Consider the following 19,499-nt stretch of genomic DNA (forward strand, 5'->3'; position numbering starts at 1 on the left):
CAGAAAAGGCTTTTTATGTATGCAACGACAGCTGCATGGATGCTGTTAGCCCAGAGATGGAAAGAAGATAAAGTCCCTACCAGAGAAGAATGGCAAATTAAACTGTTGAACTATGCCGAAATGGCAAAACTGACCGGGAAAGTTCAGAAACCAGGAAGACCAAACCTTTAATAAATGGGAAAAATATATATGTTACCTAGAAGACCACTGTAAGCAGCTGAAAACACTAGCAGGACCACAATAACACTTGTAATGTGATGAAATTATGGATATAATGGAGTTATAAAAAACTTGGTTTATGGGGAAAAGATGCAGTAGAAAAGGGTAACAATAGAACCCACAGAGGGGAAGGTGGTAAGTCCAAAGATTCAGAGGAAGTGGTATGATTATAATTTTAAATTTGTAAAACCAAATAAAATTCATTTTGGAAAAAGAAAAGAATATATTATATCCCATTTTGATTTGATGGTTCCTGGAAAATGCAGAGGTTTTGGCCTATATTTGGATATAACTGGATGTCTTTTTGAATCTAAGTGGTGGACTGAATCTTGAAAAAACTGCACTGATGTTAATGTCTTGCTTGATGCCTTGCATGATATAAGCAGCAGTGCAGGGATGATGCTCCTTAGGTACAATGTTCCTGCTTCCCTGGGACTTCCATGAAAGGAGTACAACTCACCCACCCCCATCATGTTGAGATTTGCAACACTGGAAGTGGAGTTGTAAGTACGGCTGGATGGAGGAGGATAGCAGTGCACTAGGAAGTATATGCCTATGAGAGAATTTATTAGGATTACACAGAGTTGAAGCCACAAGAAAATGGAAAATGTCAAAGATGGAGACTGAAGAAGACAACGCTATAGACATGAATGTTTATTTTAGAGTCATTGGAGACAGCTGGTCTTTCTCTTTGAGGGATGTTGGAGGAGAAAATGATACCAGAGGCATCAGTCAAAGCTCCCAGCTGGCACTGTTCGGAACTGTAGGACTGCTTTACAGCTCTTGCTTGCAAATGAAGGTATTCATTTGATCACATCTTTTATCATTCCACTTCCGTAAATCTGAAATTTGAGATAATAGACTCATACATCAGTTTGGCAACCACTGTTTTCTGGATAAAGTATATAAATGAAGATAATTACATGCAACCAACCTATGCAGATTGGATGTAGTCAAAGCCTTCTAACTCATGCTCAACAAATGGACCCCTGCTGATTTGGTGTACAGAGTAATTAATTTGTGAACCTTGGTACAGATAAGCACATGGCTGAGTGTTGTATCCAACCAACTCATCCTCAGAGTAAACTCTTTAAATTTAATGGATTGTAGGAAATGATGAGGTATGAGTGATGATTGTAGGTAGTGATAAGAGGGACGCGGGTGGCGCTGTGGGTTAAATCACAGAGCCTAGGACTTGCTGATCAGAAGGTCAGTGGTTTGAATACCCGCAACGGGGTGAGCTCCCGTTGCTCGGTCCCTGCTCCTGCCAACCTAGCAGTTTGAAAGCACGTCAAAGTGCAAGTGGATAAATAGGTACCCCAGAGTCGGCCATGACTGGACCTAATGGTCAGGGGTCCCTTTACCTTTACCTAGGTAGTGATGACTAAGTACAACTTTGTTAGATACAATCTGGAGAAATATTGGCAATGGATGGAGAAGCAGATGGCAATGTAAAATCCATGTTGCAAATGTCTTTTTCTCAACCCTGGAAATGTTTTCCTTACCAGAGACAAGCAGCAACTCCACACAATACTCCACGCCACCCGAGTTGTTTGGTTCCCCTGTTTTCCAGCTTCGGTAATTGAAGGTTGATTCGTCAGCCCACCTCCAACGCCCATTCTGCAGGAATGATATGGAAGAGATCATGCAGTCATTTGAAATGAGGAGCTCCGTTAAAAGATCATGTGGAGCATTGAAACAAAATAAAGAAATTCCTTCCAGTAGCACCTTAGAGACCAACTAAGTTTGTCATTGGTTTGTTATGTGGAGCATTGGTCAGAGCGAAGCGATTGCCAATTAGGATGGAGATATTAGAGGACCCCCATAAACATAATGGAGAAGTTAAATATTGGATTAATCCTGGGAGATGACTGAGATAAGGACAGAATGGTGGTGTTAAGAAGCCACTATTCAATGATTAGGGGTGCCAACTTGAATAAAATATTGGGAAGGGAGCAGGTAAGCCATGCCCCATATAATCTATCACGCATTTGAATGACAGTGCCCAATAATGGGGGGAAGGGGCTGGCCCCCTCAAATATTTTATGGGGGGGAGGAACCTCAGCCCCTAGGAGTTGGCTCCTACATCACTGACAATGGCCTGAAATAGACTATGAGAAGACAACTCACCTGACGGGGATCTTGGAGCCCAATCCAGACATTACTTGGATTTTTCTGGTATGTGGCGATGTGCTTGGCTACCAAGGCTGCCTCTTTCTCAGTGAGGATAGAGGCAAGGTGGGTCCCACGACCATAGCTCTGGCACTCAATCTAAAAATGGAAGAAATGAAGGATACTTTGTCAAAATTCAATGCCCCACTAGCATGGGTGGGGGATGAATTCAATTCAGTTCCCATTTAAAAGCCAATCCCTCACGTTCAAACTGTCCAACAAGAAAAAAAAAGATAAGGAAGGAAGGAGACTGAAACACAAGCATATATTGAAATTCACACTTAAAGAGCATGCATTAGGGGAAAGTATGCATTAAAAGGAATCCATGGGTGAAGACAACATGTACAATGAATCATATGAGGGAAAGGTACAAACTGCATAGAAAACTGTGATTGCCAGGATAAATTTGAACTAAAATGCGGAAGAATTTTCATGAGAAACAAACAAACAAACAAACAAATGACAGATTGCTGCAGAAATGTGAGGAACGGAATTTAAAATTGGAAGAATGAGATACTGCAAGAAAAACACACACCACATATTCGTACCTACCAATACCAAAGTGAAATTCTCAAAATGTGAGGTTCCCTGTGGAACTTGTCAGATGCAATGTTACTATTCTGACAGCACCTCCAGACTCTGAGTATTTTGCATGAGGAATTGAAGGACACACCAACATGCAATCAGAGAGAATAAAAGTGATCTCCGATTCTAGGGCAATAAATCTACTACAGAAACAATAATTTTTGAGGTTAGGAAAGTGATGGAGAAATGCTTAGAAAAGTGTGGGATGGATGGACGATTAATAGGATGTTATATAAACACTCATGCAAATTAAGATGAATGTTCATTGTTGTATAATCTCTCTACATTCTAATAGCTACTTAAGGTTTTTGCAAACATATAAGGAAACAAAGCTGAATACAAAGATCACATGAGGGAGCTGTAAACTGGTCTTCTAACAAACTGAAAATCAGCATTATTTTAATTGTTAATATTGTGAAAGCTTCAGAAAGACAGAATATGTGTTTGGCTATATTTAAGGAAATTTGAGCTTGAAGGATTTCCTTTGGAATATCAAACTGATATTAGCTCAAACTCTGCAATCCAGGAGATTAACTTTCCATCCAACTTGCTGCATTCTCTTTTTGACACTCCAGGCCACACAACCCACTAGTAAACCATAGGATGTAAACCAGCCTTTCTCAACCTGTGGGTCCCCAGATGTTGTTGAACTACAACTCCCATCACCCCTGGCTAGCAAGGCCAGAGCTCAGGGATGATGGGAGTTGTACATAGCTGTCAACGTTTCCCTTTTTTAAAGGGAAATTCCCTTATTCCGAATAGGATTCCTTGCAAGAAAAGGGAAAAGTTGACAGCTATGGAGTTGTAGTACAACAACATCTGGGGACCCACAGGTTGAGAACTGCTGAAACCAACCCGTTCTGTAAAGCTATGAAGATTTTCAGGAGTGTAGCATTTACCTTGAGTTGGTAAAGCCACTTCTGCGCTGGACAGGAGGTGGGGTTGTGGGCCCCATGCCCACTTCACATGCGCGGGGGCTGACTCACAGCCCCCACGAGACTGGAGGAATCCTTGGACATGTCATCCCCCTGGCCAGCCAATCAGCTGGGCAGGGAGGCATGGCCCGGGCTAATTAGGGCAGGTGCGGCTGAGGATTTCCCTCTCTTCTTCGCTCCAGCTGCTCCAATTTCCCACCCCGCCCACCCTTAGGTTTGGCTCTACGACATTGCTATGGACTTCAGTTGGTCGCTGTCAAGGGGCCTGGTAGGAATTTTTTCCACTTGGCAAATTGGCACCAGCCATTTGGTTTTTCACCTACCTCGTAGCAAATCATCACTACTTCCTCAGCATTGGTGGTTAGGCATTGGTAAGGGTATTGTTATGCAGATGAGGGGGGGGGAGGAAGCGCCATCACCTTCCCCCAAATTGAAGGGTAGTCCGATAAAGGATTCCGGGGGGTGTTGCCCTGTCCGTAGCCTATGGAGGTGTGAGCCTAAGGCACGCCCCCGAGCTGTGACCCCGGGGGAGCTCCTAGTTGATGTACATCAGCAGGACTCCCCCTACTGGTGGTCTTCAGGCAATCAGGCTGAAGCCGGTTAGTCGATAGGATCAATGTCTAAGCCAATACCACTCAATTCCTGCAATCAATAAAGTTGTGGCCTTTCCCGCCCATTAAGAAGAAGAAAAATAGTTTGGATCTGATATCCCGCTTTATCACTACCCTTCAGGAGTTTCAAAGCGGCTAACATTCTCCTTTCCCTTCCTCCCCCACAACAAACACTCTGTGAGGTGAGTGAGGCTGAGGAGCGGAGACGCGAACCCGGTTCCCCAGATTACGAGACTACCACTCTTAACCACTACACCACACTGGCTCTCAATTAACCTTAAACACTTTGTCTTGTGTCTTATTTTCCAAGGGGGCAGGCGGGTGCTCACCAAGCAAATCCCTTTGGAAGTCACAGGAAGCTATGTGGCCTCTGGTAATATCTGAGTCTATTCACAAATATGCATGTTGAGCACAGGTGGAGGGTCAAAACAAACACTTCAATAAGCCCAAGTTTGCATTTTCCAAATGATCTCTACAGATGCCAGACCCCTCCCCCCTTTTTTAGCCCACATACCTTTTCCTAAAACTGTACACTATTGTTCTTTTCATGCACAGATGACTTGTTTCTTCTCCTGGGTTGGTAAACTACTTCACCTTATCATAACAAATCAAATCTCTTTTGTTGAGTCTAAGATGCTTCTCATGTACTTACACATAACATTATGCTTTCGTAGGAGAGGGATGTGCCTTACCTCAGCATCTTCCCATGACATCTTAAAATCAAAATAAGCATAGCAGTTGCCCTGGTTTTGCATCCAGTCCCTGGGACATGAGCTGGTCTTGGCTGTATGGAGAAAGAAGGAAGAAAATAAAGAGGACCAAAAGAACTAAGAGTTTGCTCTTTAGCTATATCATTGGTGATCTCATGAGGAAAACACAGAATATTTTAAAACCCTGCTCTTTTGTCCCAATATCTTTTTGTCCCAAAATCTAAGGAGTACCTTTTAGTGACTGCTTAGCCCTATGAAAGACTTCTGGGTGATTTGGTATAATGCTCACCTCCTGGGAAAGAACTGGAGACCAGAATTCCAAGAAGGTAAAGGCTGAACTTGGTGACGAATCCCATCTTCCTTTGTTTACCTTTGGAAAAGAGTAATGTACCATGAATTCAAGAGGTGCATTCATGGAATGTCATTGATTCAGAGTGGTGATTAAAGGAAGGGGAAAGTAAATATTTTTCTGTATTTAAAATAACAATTATCTTTTATTTGAACTTTTATTTGAAGATTAGAGGAAGAAGAAAGAATTTAAAGTTTCAAATTGTCAAGGTTGATGAATCATACATGCTAATGGGACTTCCACACTAGGAATTTAAATGTGGAATTGCCATTCTTTGCTCAGTAAAAGTGGAGTGAACTGTAAAAGTGGAGCTGTTGAAATGTAGAGTGCTTTATAGAGAAAGGTTGGAGACCATTGAGCAGGTGACTGTAAAACCCTCCAGCAGGAAGCACCTTAAGTATTGATGAAAAACAATAGTGCTTGCTTTCTGGTACCTGTTTTCTGTATGGCAGGGGTGGCCAGCTCCCAAGAGACTGCGATCTACTCACAGAGTTAAAAACTGGCAGTGATCTACCCCCTTTTTTTGGGGGGGGGGGTTAGATCAAAGTTGTTGAGCTTCTTTGGAAGGATCCACTGATCTACCAGTGATCTACCACAGACGTCCAGTGATCTACCGGTAGATCACGATCTACCTGTTGGATGTGCCTGCTATATGGAAAATGATTTACTCCCAAGCAAATGTGATGATTCAAAATCAGGGTTGTTTCAATCTACTTTCTGCATTGTCCAGGCAGCTACACGTAAACAAACGGTTTTGCATATTCCTTATGTCAGAGGTATGTCATGTGGCCCTTTTAGAGGGTGTTGGACTGGAACTATCATCATTCTCAACCATTAGACATACTTTCTGGGGCTGATGGGAGTTGGAGTCCAGCAATATTTTGAGGTCTCTGGATTTCCCACCCCCTCCTAATGTAAACTCCAGGATGTCAGCAAGAGTTGTAATTTGAAATTTGAACACACACACACACACACACACCTCTCTTTCTCAAACAATCTTCATCTATTTGGCAGTAATCTAAGCAATCTGGATTTGGTGGGGATTTCCACTGGATTTGAGTGCATTAGTCTCTTTCTTTTTTAAAAAATGCTTCTCCCTCTCAAAGTCTCCCAGTCATTCTTATCTTCTGAGCATCTATCCTCTTGCTCCCTTTCCAAACCAGCCTTAGAAACAGTGTCTAGTTTTCTAACTAAAATGGGACTAAAATGCAGGGGGCTTTAGTCCCATTCCTTCCTTAACTGTAGTAACTGTGTAAATTAAGATTTTATATAGTGCAAACAAAATAGGAAACCCCATTAATACTTCATCCCTTGGTGCAGCCATAAGTTATGAGAGAGAAGAGCACACCTCCTCTGTAAGAGTATCCTGTAAGAATAGTAATGTACAGTATTGCTCTCAATCACACCATCAACTCATCCTTTTTTTGCATATCTAGCAAAGCAAATAATCATGTTTGAGAAAGTTTGATGTCCTGTGTGTTTATTTCCTGTGGCTTCAACCTGTGATTGGTTGCCTCCTAAATTTGATGGATAGGATATTGGAAAATTCTGCACCTGTATTGGCTAAGGCACTATTTGGTGATGGTGCCTCTCCTCTGGCAGAGGAGGGTTTGGCTGGAAAATGGCATGGCTAGTTTGGCTGGTATGGGGTAGCCCACTAGCATTATCCATCTAAACAAGGAGATATGGAAGGGCAGAGACAGGACAGAGGTGGCCTTGCATGTGCTGAATAAAAATCACTGGAATTATCAAGGTGTTTCCCTCCCCTCGCCAATTATCTTTACTGGTCTTACACAGCTGGGGAAATTCAACTGTGTTGAAAAATTCAAAGAGGAACCAATTTCAAAGGGTGGCTGTATTTCAGCTCTCATATTGTGTCAGGTAGTGCAAATTCAATAAGTTTGTCTTTGAATGGAAACTGAACTGAATTTCTCTCCATCCCCAACCTCAATTCCAACTTACCCAGGTTCAGTCCTGTTGAGGTGGTGGATTCTTCTTTCTACAGGCAAGTCTGTCTCCCAAGTTTGCAGCCTTAATTATTATATGGAGCTTAGTCAGGTCAGAGGCAGGGGAAAGGAGGAATGAATGTTTAAAATTGGGGCTTGGCGAGGTCTAGTTTTTAGAAGAAGATGGGAAATGACTGAGGGGAGCTAAACTCCTCTCCACTCTTTGCCTCCTCATGCTATTTAATTTTCCCCTCTTTGGCTCAACTGGAATATAAGTAACTGTGGTGATCGAGGGTGGGACTCTTAAACTGGGGAGTGTTCTACTTCTTCTACTACACACATGCCTTTGCTTTCTTCTCCTCAACTTCTCAACCCACACTTCCACATGGTATATGTATACTCACTTACCTGCGAGAACTGAATGGGACTTTGCTGGAAGAAGGATGAGGACAGATATTTGGGTATAGGGTATAATGCTAATGAGAGCCCCCAAAACAAAATATAAATCAGTAGCCATAGCATCAGAAGTGAGTTTGTGATTGTCTCCAACTTACCCAAGTTTCGTCCTGTGAGGTGATGGATACCGCGTTATGCAGGGGCAAGTTTGTCTTTGAAGCTGCTGCCTCGATTCTTATATAGATCTTGGTGAAGCTGGGAGTTGGGGCAGGGAAGGGGAAAGGATGAAAGTTCAATCACTTGCCATATGTTGAGTAGATATGGATAGGAGAAATATGTTTCAATTTCCCTGAAATTACCACAATTAGTCCATTCAGTATACAGTTAGGTTTCTGGCAATGGGTTGGAAAGCAAATACCCTAAATAAAATAAGCACACATAATTGACATGAGATAATGCATCTACCATGTGGGGCTTAGTCCATATCTAGGTGGAGTACTTTTTCGATATGTTTGATTTTAAAATGAAAGGGGAACAGAGTGCACGTTTTGCTCAAGAGCACAGACTTCGCATTGTTGCGAAGAATGGCCAGCTTCCTTCAAAATGGAGTGTTTACATTGTAACATTTCCCAGTATCCTCTGCTACATGAAGGGATTCCATGATAGGCAAATCCACGTGGCAAAGATTTAATGAAGCCACAACTGTGAAAATATAAATTCAAAATATAAATTCTATAAATTCAAACTAGTTTCCTTTTTAAATCTACATATAAAAATGGAACTTGGTGAAGTCCATTTTTTCCATGAGAATGAAAGATGATTTCTTTCATTCTTTCAGGGAGAACTGAGATCTCAATCTCTTTGCTGTCCATGCTCTTTTACTTTAGGTTTTCCTCCTCCCTGGTTCAATTCGAGGATTTCCAGGATTGTTTTTAGATATGCTGTAAGCCGCCCAGAGTGGCTGGGTTGTTGATGTTGCTGTTGTTGTTGTTGTTGTTGTTATGGCTGGGAGAAAATCTAGACAGGGATAAGGGTGGGTTTCATCTCCCATCATCCCCCACTAGAATCCAGTTGACTCAATTATTTATTATTTATTGAAATTATATACCACCCAGTACCCAGAGGTCTCAGGGTGGTTCACCTATAAAGATCACTGTGTGTGTGTGTGTATCCATAACTCAATAATACCTCCCCCCAAAGAGCCACATACACAAGGGTATGGGATGTTGCTCAGGTCAACCAAAGACCTAGTTAAAAGTGAATGTTTTTGCCTGGCACTTAAAGGTTGTTAATGAAGGCGCCAGGTGAACTTCCCTGGGGAGAGCATTCCACAGACCGGGAGCCACTGCAGAGAAGGCCCATTCTCATGTTGCCACCCGCCAGTCCTCTCGAGGAGGTGACACACGAAGGAGAGCCTCAGAAGATGATCTCATGTTCATATGGAAAGAGGCTGTTCTATCACTAGAATATTATGGAAAGAGGTGGAACCTACTACTAGAGTATTGTGTGGATAGCCCCTGGTATCTGCTACTAAACCTCTGTGGCTGCTGTATTTTTCTGGTGACAGCAATTTCCTCACACACAACCCCTCACAGCACTTGGGTGCTTATGGAAAAAAGACATCCACCAGGGCAGAGATAGGAGTTTTGTTTGTTTGTTTTGAAGAGCATCTAGAGTGGGTGTAAGTAGGGATGCTGGTCTGAATATCTCTTTTACAGGAACAGAGAAAATATTCTCACAGCATCCAGAAGTCTGAGTTTAAACATGTATGTCCACTGTCATGTTATTTAAATTATGCTTGACGCTTTGCATGTTTGTATGGTCCACTGGGGTTTTTTTTTCTTAACACACACACACACACACACACACACACACACCCCACACGTCTTTTGCGTATAAAGTTTAATTCAGACTTTTCACAATACAATAAAAAGAAACTATTCAAAACAGAAAAGGATAAAAAGAAAAGAATGAAACAAAAGAAGAAAAAGAGCCAGATGGATATAAAGTTCTCTCTCACATATATCCTAACTTTGAGCAATGAAATTTGTTTAAAAGATACATTTATTATGTAGGAACTGTATAATTATGGTCTTCCTGGGATCAAGGTCATGTCCCACCAACTTCTAATTTATTTTGGTAAGCAGAATGGTAAGCTAGCACGAATTAACAAGAGCTCAAATGATTTTGATGTCCTATTTTTCAATCACTCAGCAGCTACTCCATTTTCAATCCTGCTGCAAATTGCTTCCACATAATATTCCATTTGGACTATACCCTGGTGAAGCAGACCCCTGTAAGTAACAGTATTTCACATTCTGCTCTCCTTAGTTTGTGTTCTGGGGGTATAGAAAGGTAGGCCAAAAAAACAAAGATTAAGTCAACAAAACAACATACATAAAAATCTCTCAGTCTAACCTACCTCACAGAGTTGCTGGGAAGGCAATACAGAGAGAGGAGAGCCATGTATGCCACCATGAACACTTGGATGGCATAGAATAGGGGTTTCCAAACTTGGGTCTCCGGCTGTTGTTGGACTACAATTCCAAACATCCATAGCTGGCGAGGCTAATTGTCAAGGATGGTGGGAACTGTAGTCCAAAAACAGCTGGAGACCAAAGTTTGGGAATTGTTGGCATAAGGAGAAAAAGATAAAAGCAAAGGAAATAGCATCTTCTTGCTAACTATAATGATGTAGATAACATTCCATTTGGACAACACCCTGGTGAAGCAGACCCCTGTAAGTAACAGTATTATGGCCTCAACCTAATGTGTAGCAATTAGCGTGTTGTCCTAGGCACTGGGAAACTAGGGTTCAAATCCCCATTCAGCCATGGGTCAGATGCCATCTCTCAATCTAAGCTTCTTCAGAGTTGTTGAGAAAACAATAGCAAGAGAGGGAGAATTATGTGATCCTTGGATGGCATAGAAGATGGAATATAAAAACAAAGGAAATAACATCTCCTTGCCACAAATTAAGGTCCCTGACGAATGGCATCTGTTTCACCTTCTCAACTATGGTCATCCTTCTTCCTTACTAATCTCTCTTTACTGTTCATCTCAGGTCTAAGTATAATGATGAAGATTTTAGGGAGGAAGATGCAACCCAGTAAGCCAGCAGTAGAGGCCAAGATGGAGAAGATCTCCACAGCCACCATGTATTTCCCTTTGGTGCTCAGATAAGTGGGGACAAAGGACAGCCAAACACTGCAGAAGACCAGCATGCTGAAGGTAATCAACTTGGCTTCATTGAAAGTATCAGGCAACTTCCTGGCAAAGAAAGCCACAGAGAAGCTCACAATGGCCAAAAGACCCATGTAGCCGAGAATAAGGTGGAACATGATGTCGGAGCCTTCATTGCACTGCACTATGATCTGCCCATCCTGGGAGTGCAGGTCAAACTCTGGGAATGGGGGAGAGGATGCCAGCCACCCAAGACAGATGCCAGCTTGAATGAGAGAACAGAAGGTGATAAGGGATCCTGCCAGTCTCTTCCCAAGCCATTTCCTCAGGCTGTTCCCAGGCTTGGTCACCATGAATGCCAGAACCACAGTGAGGGTTTTGGCTAACACACAAGCCACAGCAATGGAGAAGACAATGCCAAAGACGGTTTGCCTCAAGACACAGGTCACCTTTGTAGGCCTGCCAATGAATAAGAAGGAGCAGAGAAAGCAGAGAAGCAGAGAAGAGAGCAAGGTGCATGTGATGCCCCAGTTGTTGGCTTTGACAATGGGAGTGTTCCAGTGCAGACCGAAGGTCCCCATCACAACAAGTGTGACCAGGGAAAGCAGGAGAGCCAAGGAGGCCAGCATTGCCCCCAAGGGCTCCTCATAGGATAGGTAGCTTATTTTTTTCGGAATACATTGGTCCTGAAAGGCATTTGGGTAGTGATCATCTGGGCATTTCTCACACTGATCTGCATCTGAAAGTGAGAAGCATTCTTTTAGCATTTCTTGAAGCAATGATTATTAATATTATTGATACCGTCTATTACAGTGGTGCCTCGTAAGACGAAATTAATCCGTTCTGTGAGTCTCTTCGTCTTGCGGTTTTTTCGTCTTGCGAAGCACAGCTATTAGCGGCTTAGCGGCTATTAGCGGCTTAGCGGCTTAGCGGCTATTAACGGCTTAGCGGCTTTAAGAAAAAGGAAACAAACTCGCAATAACTTGCAAGACGTTTCGTCTTGCGAAGCAAGCCCATAGGGAAGTTCGTCTTGCGGAACGACTCAAAAAACGGAAAACCCTTTCGTCTAGCAAGTTTTTCGTCTTGCGAGGCATTCGTCTTGCGGGGGCACCACTGTATGCGGTACACAAAACATATTACTGAACTGAGAACCAAAGTCTACTTTCACAACTAAGTGATGGTTCCTCCATGAGCATCTCAGCTGTACTAATCAATCCATTCATATTTATTTGTCATGGTTGCAGTACACTGATTGATTTCAGTGTTTCCTCCTTAAACATGTCTATCTCTGCATCCAGCCCCATGTCTTTGCATTTCAAGGCTTGCAGCCCAAGTGTTTCTACACTTTCTGTAATTGAGTTTGGGAGTGGATGAAACAGCCAGGTCGCCTGTCATTTGCTCACTGGGAAGATCTATATTTGACAAGAAATAACTTTTCCTAAGGACTGAAACTGTGTGGATACAATAGAGAAAATTGTTCACTAGTTGTTAATCACAGAAGTTGAAAATATGTTGGCTGCTGGTTCAATGCTGACAAAAAGGGAATCTATGGAGTGCAACCCTAATGATTTCTTCCCAGATGTATGTCATCTTGATTTCAATGGTGGTTACTCCCATGTGGACGTTATTTCACACAATATACTCTTGAATGGCTATCCAAAGGGGAGGAGAGAGGAAAGGACAATATGTATCAGTAACATATAAACACATGTGCTTGGGATCTATGACAGAAAATAAGCAGACACAATAAGACTGAAACATGAATGTCTGTGTTGGAGAGGAAGATTGGAATTCCAGTTGACTTGGGTTCCTTCACTTACCCTTCTGGACTGAAATCCTCCCTTTAGGGCACTGAACACAGTCATAGCAACAGATTTGCTTTCCCTGCTGGGGAAACATACTCTTTCCAGGGTGGCAGCTCTCAACACAGGTGGAAATGGGCAGCATCTAATGGTAATGACAAGCAAGGGATTTTGAATGGAATAAGCTTGCTTCTTTACATAACTCTTATTGACATCTACGTCCGCTTTGCAGCAGAAAAGTCACAGGACTGAAATTAGAGGATGGCTGTCAAGCGTTTGCTCCCTGGGCAAGCATCAGGCCCCCCGATAAAGATGCTTTGTGCTGTCACTTAACCATTTGGCCAGCACAGCACATGTCTGAATGGTAAAGAGAAGCTAGTGCCAACCTTCTCCATAACCCATAACCCAATGCTGATTCCCTCCTAGAGGGAGAGGAGAGCTGAAATAAGGAGCCGGCTGCTTCTCTTTCTTACCAACTTTCAGATTAAACTATACAATGCATGTAGGTGTTATTTACATTGTTAATACATCTTAGATAGATTTTTATCTAAGATAAATACTGTTACAGACTGACAGCAGCACAACAGAACATTCCTGCTGCTCTGTTTAGATTGCTCATAACTGCCAAAGCTGTAGAAATTTACATAACTATTCCCTCTTATGTGTGCTTTTTGTGGGGGGCCATTGTGTTTTTTATTTTCATTATGTTTTATGTATGTATTCATTATGTATTTTATGGTTTTATATGTTGATTTTACTCTGTGAACTGCCCTGAGACCTCCAGTTATATAGCAGTTTATAAACTCATTCATTCCATCCATCCATCCATCCATCCATCCATCCATCCATCCATTAATTTCTTCAGTCATATGACAGCACAGCATTCTATAGCCTTCTGAGCATTAGCCCTTTCGTTAGCCTTTTGGATGCTTTCATCCCACGCATTATGGCCAAGCCTGCATGGAGTTTGGCCTCACCAACAGCCTGATGGAGACCAACCTCCTGGGACAGGATATCACCGGTACTCCATCCATCAACATTAGTGACCACACACTTCAGGTGGTAGATGATTTTCTTTCTACTTGGCTCCACATAGTGGGACAGAGTCTGAAACCATGATTGTTGCCAACAATGCATTTTAGAGCACAACAGTCCCTTTCAAGAGCTTTAAACACTTGCCAATTCCTCACTCAGAAAGACCTTGTTCTTAACCCTAAACTCCCAATTAGCTTCAAACTAGCTCTGGGTCAACAAATTTGAACAAAGTAACAAAGATAGTATTTGATCTTGTTAACAATGAGGTGACGGAGGAATTTAAGATAGAAAAAGGGACACGACAAGGCTGCCCAATTTCCCCATTGCTTTTTATATCGGTCCTGGAGGTTCTGTTGAATATGATCAGAAGGGACCAGTTAGTTAAAGGTATACAAGTCGGAGCTAAACAGTACAAACTGAGAGCATTTGCAGATGACTTAGTATTGACATTACAGGAGCCAGAATCTAGTACTAAAAGAGTTTTGGAACTGATTCAAGAATTTGGTCAGGTTGCAGGATTTAAACTGAATAAGTTAAAAACAAAGGTTTTAGAGAAAAATTTAACAGCGATTGAAAGAGAGAGGTTTCAGAATGAGACAGGATTAACAGTGGTTAAGAAAGTGAAATATCTGGGGATTAACATGACAGCTAAAAATGGGAACTTATTTAAAGACAATTATGAAAAATGCTGGATGGAAGTGAAAAAAGATTTAGAAATTTGGTCAAATTTGAAGCTTTCACTGTTAGGCCGTATTGCTGCGATAAAGATGAATGTATTGCCAAGAATGTTATTTCTGTTTCAAACATTGCAAATTCTGGATAAAATGGATTGTTTCAAGAAGTGGCAGAGAGATATTTCTAGATTTGTCTGGCAGGGCAAGAAGCCCAGAATAAATTTTAAAATATTAACGGATGCAAAGGAAAGAGGTGGATTTGCCCTGCCAGACCTTAAACTTTATTATGAATCAGCAGCTTTCTCCTGGTTGAAAGAATGGCTACTTCTTGAAAACACAGACATCTTGGACTTAGAAGGTTTCAATAATGTATTTGGATGGCATGCATATTTATGGTATGATAAGGTCAAAGCACATAAAGCATTTAAAAACCATATTGTCAGAAAGCATTGTTTAATGTCTGGATAAGATATAAGGACTTGCTTGAAAATAAAACCCCAAGTTGGTTGTCACCGATGGAAACGAAGGCTCAGAAAAAGCTCAATATGGAGGCCAAATGGCCGAAATATTGGGAAATTTTGGAACAAGTGGGAGACAAACTGAAATTGCAGAGTTATGAAAAACTAAAAAACAAAGTGTGAGATTGGCTTCATTATTATCAAATAATGGAGGCATACAATTTGGACAAAAAAATTGGCTTCCAGGTGGAAAAAGACTTTGTCAAGGATGTATAACTTGCTGTTGAAATGGAATACTCAGGATGAAACAGTGAAATCAGCTATGATTAAATGGGCACAGGATGTTGGACATAATATTATGATGGCTGACTGGGAACAGTTATGGACCACAGGTATTAAGTTTACAGCATGTAATGCTTTAAGAGAGGATATTATGAAAATGATATACAGGTGGTACATGACACCAGTCAAGCTTGCAAAAATATATCATTTGCCCGATAATAAATGTTGGAAATGCAAAGAGACTGAAGGTACATTCTTTCACCTTTGGTGGACGTACCCAAGGATTAAGGCTTTCTGGGAGATGATATATAATGAAATGAAAAAGGTATTTAAATATACCTTCTTGAAGAAACCAGAGGCCTTTCTCCTGGGCATCGTTGGCCAATTGGTGCCAAAGAAGGATAGAACTTTCTTTATGTATGCCACAACAGCAGCAAGAATACTCATCGCAAAGTATTGGAAGACACAAGATCTACCCACTCTGGAAGAATGGCAGATGAAGGTGATGGACTACATGGAATTGGCAGAAATGACCGGCAGAATCTGAGACCAGGGAGAAGAGTCGGTGGGAGAAGACTGGAAGAAATTTAAAGTCTACTTACAGAAATACTGTAAAATTAATGAATGTTAGAATGATGTTGGATAAGAAGTTAAGTGGTTTTTAGCTGTAATGCTATAAAGGAATATGAAAAAATGGATTATTAACAGGTAAAAATTTAATGTTATAATACTTTAAGATTAAAGACTAGGATAAACAAAGAGGGAAAGGATTTGCTGAACTAACAAATTGAATTGGAATACAAAAAAGGGAGGTGTGAGGAGGTCCGGGAAACAAGAAAATGAAAGATAAGTAATGGAAAGATGGAATTGTTTTTAACTATTTTTATTTTGTATTTTTCTTTTTTCTTTTTTCATTTTGTAATATTTTGAAAATCTTAATAAATATCTTTTTTTTAAAAAAAGATAGTATTTGATCACGGAGTACTAGAGCTACACTACTCCTTTGTAGCCCTCTGTGTTTTCCTGGATCCCCTGATCTTCTCATTAAAGATGATGATGGATGATAATTAAAACAAAAAAATGGTCACACCCACCTGCTTGAACTTGGCATTCCATGCAATGGCACTTCCATCCACTGCGAATTCTTTTCCTGGGGGGGCCTGAGGGTCCATTCTCCCCACTCGGACTCTCTGGAAGGACTTATTGGGAAATGTGACCAAGTTGAGGAGATCATAGCCACCTGCCTGCTGCCCCTTCTCATCCAAAGAGATTTCTTCCCCAGCACTGTTGTTGAAGTGGATGTTCTTCAGGAAGGAGTGAAGCTAGATTGCAAGAGGGGGGAAAAACAAAAACCTTGGAGGCTAATACACTCTCTCTTTTCGATTTCCCAGTTGGACCTTTGGCTTTTTACTACCATTCATCAGTATGTTCTAGGATGCTGAAAGCTGCCCTGCAGGGAGTCAAATCATTGCTCTATATAGCCCAGTCATTTCTACACTGGTTGCTATTGGCTCTCTAGGGTTTCAGAGTCTTTCCCATCATGATCTTGAGATGTTGGGAGTTGAACATGGGACCTTCTGAATGAAAACAGATGTTCTGCCATTGAGCTGTAAGCCTTTCCAGTTCCAATATTAAGAGACATGACTTGGTATGCTTTTCGACTTGCCATGGATTCTGGGTAATTCAGAAACCTCCTCCATTAACACCTGAAACTGCCTTGTGCTGAGTCAAACCATTGTTCTCTGTAGCCCAGAACTGTCTACTCTGAATGGCCACAGTTCTATTTGGCATACATTCAAGGTTTCAACCGAGTTCTTATAACAGAGGACACCCCTCATCCTTGTGCAGCCCCAAGTAGGAGAATCCTGCATGGATTAATTTAAAGAGCTTTGAATGTGTAGCTTCCAAAGCATGTGGCCTTTAACTGAGATCAAGTCCCTTCCAATGATAGAGCTCACCAGTGAAAATCCCCAAGGTCTCTCCTCTACGCCAAGGCTCAGCTGTGAAACATATGAACCAGTAATAATAACTCCTGTGCTTCTAACACAGATGAGAGTAGTTGACAATACCTGCCAGGGCTTAACTTTATGCTGTCTCCCTTTCTCACCCAGTACTTTCCGTTTGGCTCTTGAGGAATACATGCTATGGAGAGCATGCGCTACTGCATGGACGGCATTGTAGATGGTGTAGCTCTGGCTGGATATTTCCATTTCAAACACGGGCCCAGTGAGTTTCTCCAGCTTCTCCCTCCCAGTGCAGGGTTCCTGAGTTGTGTGAATTAGATTGTGATCTGGGAATGAACAGAGGAATGCACTGGCCCAGAACTGCTGGATGAAATAAAGATTTGGCTGCCATGGATTTATGGTCTGTAGAAAGTCCTGAAACCCTGGAACTGGATTTGAATGGAGTGTAAATGACAAGGTGCCATTGAAGGATTTTGAAGGAAAATTGTCTCCAACCAGCACTGCAGTGAAATCCCATTGAGCTGTTGTAATCCACACCCTCTCCACTGGGTACATAGAGAAAACCTCAAGGGAGATTAAAACCAGTCTCAAACCCTCTAGAGACTGACTGTCTCCATAGACAAGAATCACATTCATTTCCCTCTTTGTGAGAACAAACATGATTGGTCTCATTTTTTGTTGAACTAGCTCATTAGGTAAAAATTTTGTCACTAGTGGGATCACCAGTGTCCAAGAAATGCAGAGATTTTTCTGGGAAAGCCTTGGTCTGAGAGTACGAAGGAAGGTTTCTCCACTGTCATCATCTGAAACAAGGAGGCCAATCCAGTTCCACCCAAACTTCCTGAGTAGCCAGACAATGCCATCATACTGAGCTTCTTCATTGGGGACCATTTGGAAGAAGGAAGGGAAGCGCCTTTGGTCACTCAGCCCTAGATCCAAGGAGCCATAGCTGAGCTAAAGGGAAAGGCATTATATTTTTAAGAATCCAAAGACCATCTATTTCTTCAAAGAAAGAATACTTCTCTAATGTTGTGGTTAACCACCTGCTCTTACTTTTCTAAGTATACACCACTGACATTATTACATCTCAGGTTAGGAGAAGTTTCTAAGCAGGAGGCTGCATGCTCCCGTGATTATAAGCTTTGCGGCATGAACAGGTTTGGAAGAATCAGAGATTGAATGATTAGTATTATGGGTTTATTCCCCCCCCCCCACTGAAATCCCAATTGTAATTGAGATGGCAGTGTAGGCAACACATTGCTAGGAGGCTTTAACACAGTGACAGTACTCATATCAAGTCTAATGTAGGACACAAGTGTAGAAAACATAATGTAATGGGATTAAAAGCTAACCTGGATGCTCTTTTGGGGTTTTCTGTGTATGTCTGCCCTTGTGGTTGTATCTATGTATCTACACACATACCTGTGGAATCTTGTAGGTGTTTAATATATTGGCCATCTCAATGGAGTTTTGGGAGGTGAGCCCTCCAACGACGGCAATTAATTTATCTTCCCCATTACAGTGGTAATTGGGGGGGTTTCGTTGTCCCATGAAAAGAAGAGCAAGAGTGTTCCAACAAGTTTGCGAAGGATTAAAAGCATTCTCATAAAATGTTGATCCCAGTGTGATGTTGGATAAGAATTTGTCATTCTTGTTGATCTCTTGCATGGCAAAGACGAAGGCAAGAACATGCTGGTAGTTTTTCAGGATCACACTGCAATGAGACAAAGAATGACTGCAAACATGACAGAAAAGAAACTGTGTTGAAGTTTTCATTTTGATTCATGCATGTCTTTCACTTGGATGTTTCAGCCTACAGGACAAGAACATTTTATTCAAACTAATGATACTACAGCAGTCTCCTAAGATATTATGATTAGATGTTCAGAATGTAAATGGTAGATTCAAGGAGATCCATTGTTGTGCTCTGGATAATAATAATAATAATAATAATAATAATAATAATAATAATAATTTATTTATACCCTGCCCATCTGGCTCTGGGCAGCTCCCAATCAAGTATTAAAAGCAATACAGCGTTAAATATTAAAATCTTCCCTGAACAAGGCTGCCTTCAAATGTCTTTTAAAGATAGGATAGCTACTTATTTCCTTCACATCTGAAGGGAGGGTGTTCCATAGGGTGGGCGCCACCACCGAGAAGGCCCTCTGTCTGGTT

At 41.6% G+C, this 19,499-nt stretch overlaps 2 protein-coding genes across 2 annotated transcripts in view; both read right to left on the reverse strand.

Annotated features, from left to right (window-relative positions):
* Positions 1-19,499, reverse strand: part of LOC310829296 (C-type lectin BpLec-like) — a 125,875-nt gene that overhangs the window by 77,756 nt on the left and 28,620 nt on the right. The gene's annotated exons all lie outside the window — the stretch shown is intronic.
* On the reverse strand, positions 861-8,130 carry LOC310829291 (C-type lectin-like). The gene is made up of 6 exons (XM_083707596.1): positions 8,082-8,130; positions 5,522-5,602; positions 5,215-5,306; positions 2,350-2,490; positions 1,725-1,839; positions 861-1,061 (listed from the first exon to the last, which is right to left on the reverse strand). Exons 2-6 carry the CDS (start codon positions 5,586-5,588, stop codon positions 994-996), a joined length of 483 nt encoding a protein of 160 aa, XP_083563722.1. The 5' UTR covers positions 5,589-5,602; positions 8,082-8,130; the 3' UTR covers positions 861-993.

Source organism: Podarcis gaigeae (assembly GCF_964106915.1).
Source record: "Podarcis gaigeae genome assembly, chromosome: 13".
NCBI classification, from domain to species: domain Eukaryota; kingdom Metazoa; phylum Chordata; class Lepidosauria; order Squamata; family Lacertidae; genus Podarcis; species Podarcis gaigeae.

What these genes read in the sequence shown, in the direction of transcription:
- LOC310829291 (XM_083707596.1), bottom strand. Translation starts at nt 5,588, where the DNA reads ATGGGATTCGTCACCAAGTTCAGCCTTTACCTTCTTGGAATTCTGGTC. An exon ending in CTCCAGTTCTTTCCCAGGAG is followed by an intron (nt 5,307 to 5,521) that starts GTGAGCATTATA and finishes TTCTCCATACAG; the next exon opens with CCAAGACCAGCTCATGTCCC. An exon ending in TGTCATGGGAAGATGCTGAG is followed by an intron (nt 2,491 to 5,214) that starts GTAAGGCACATC and finishes TTCCATTTTTAG; the next exon opens with ATTGAGTGCCAGAGCTATGG.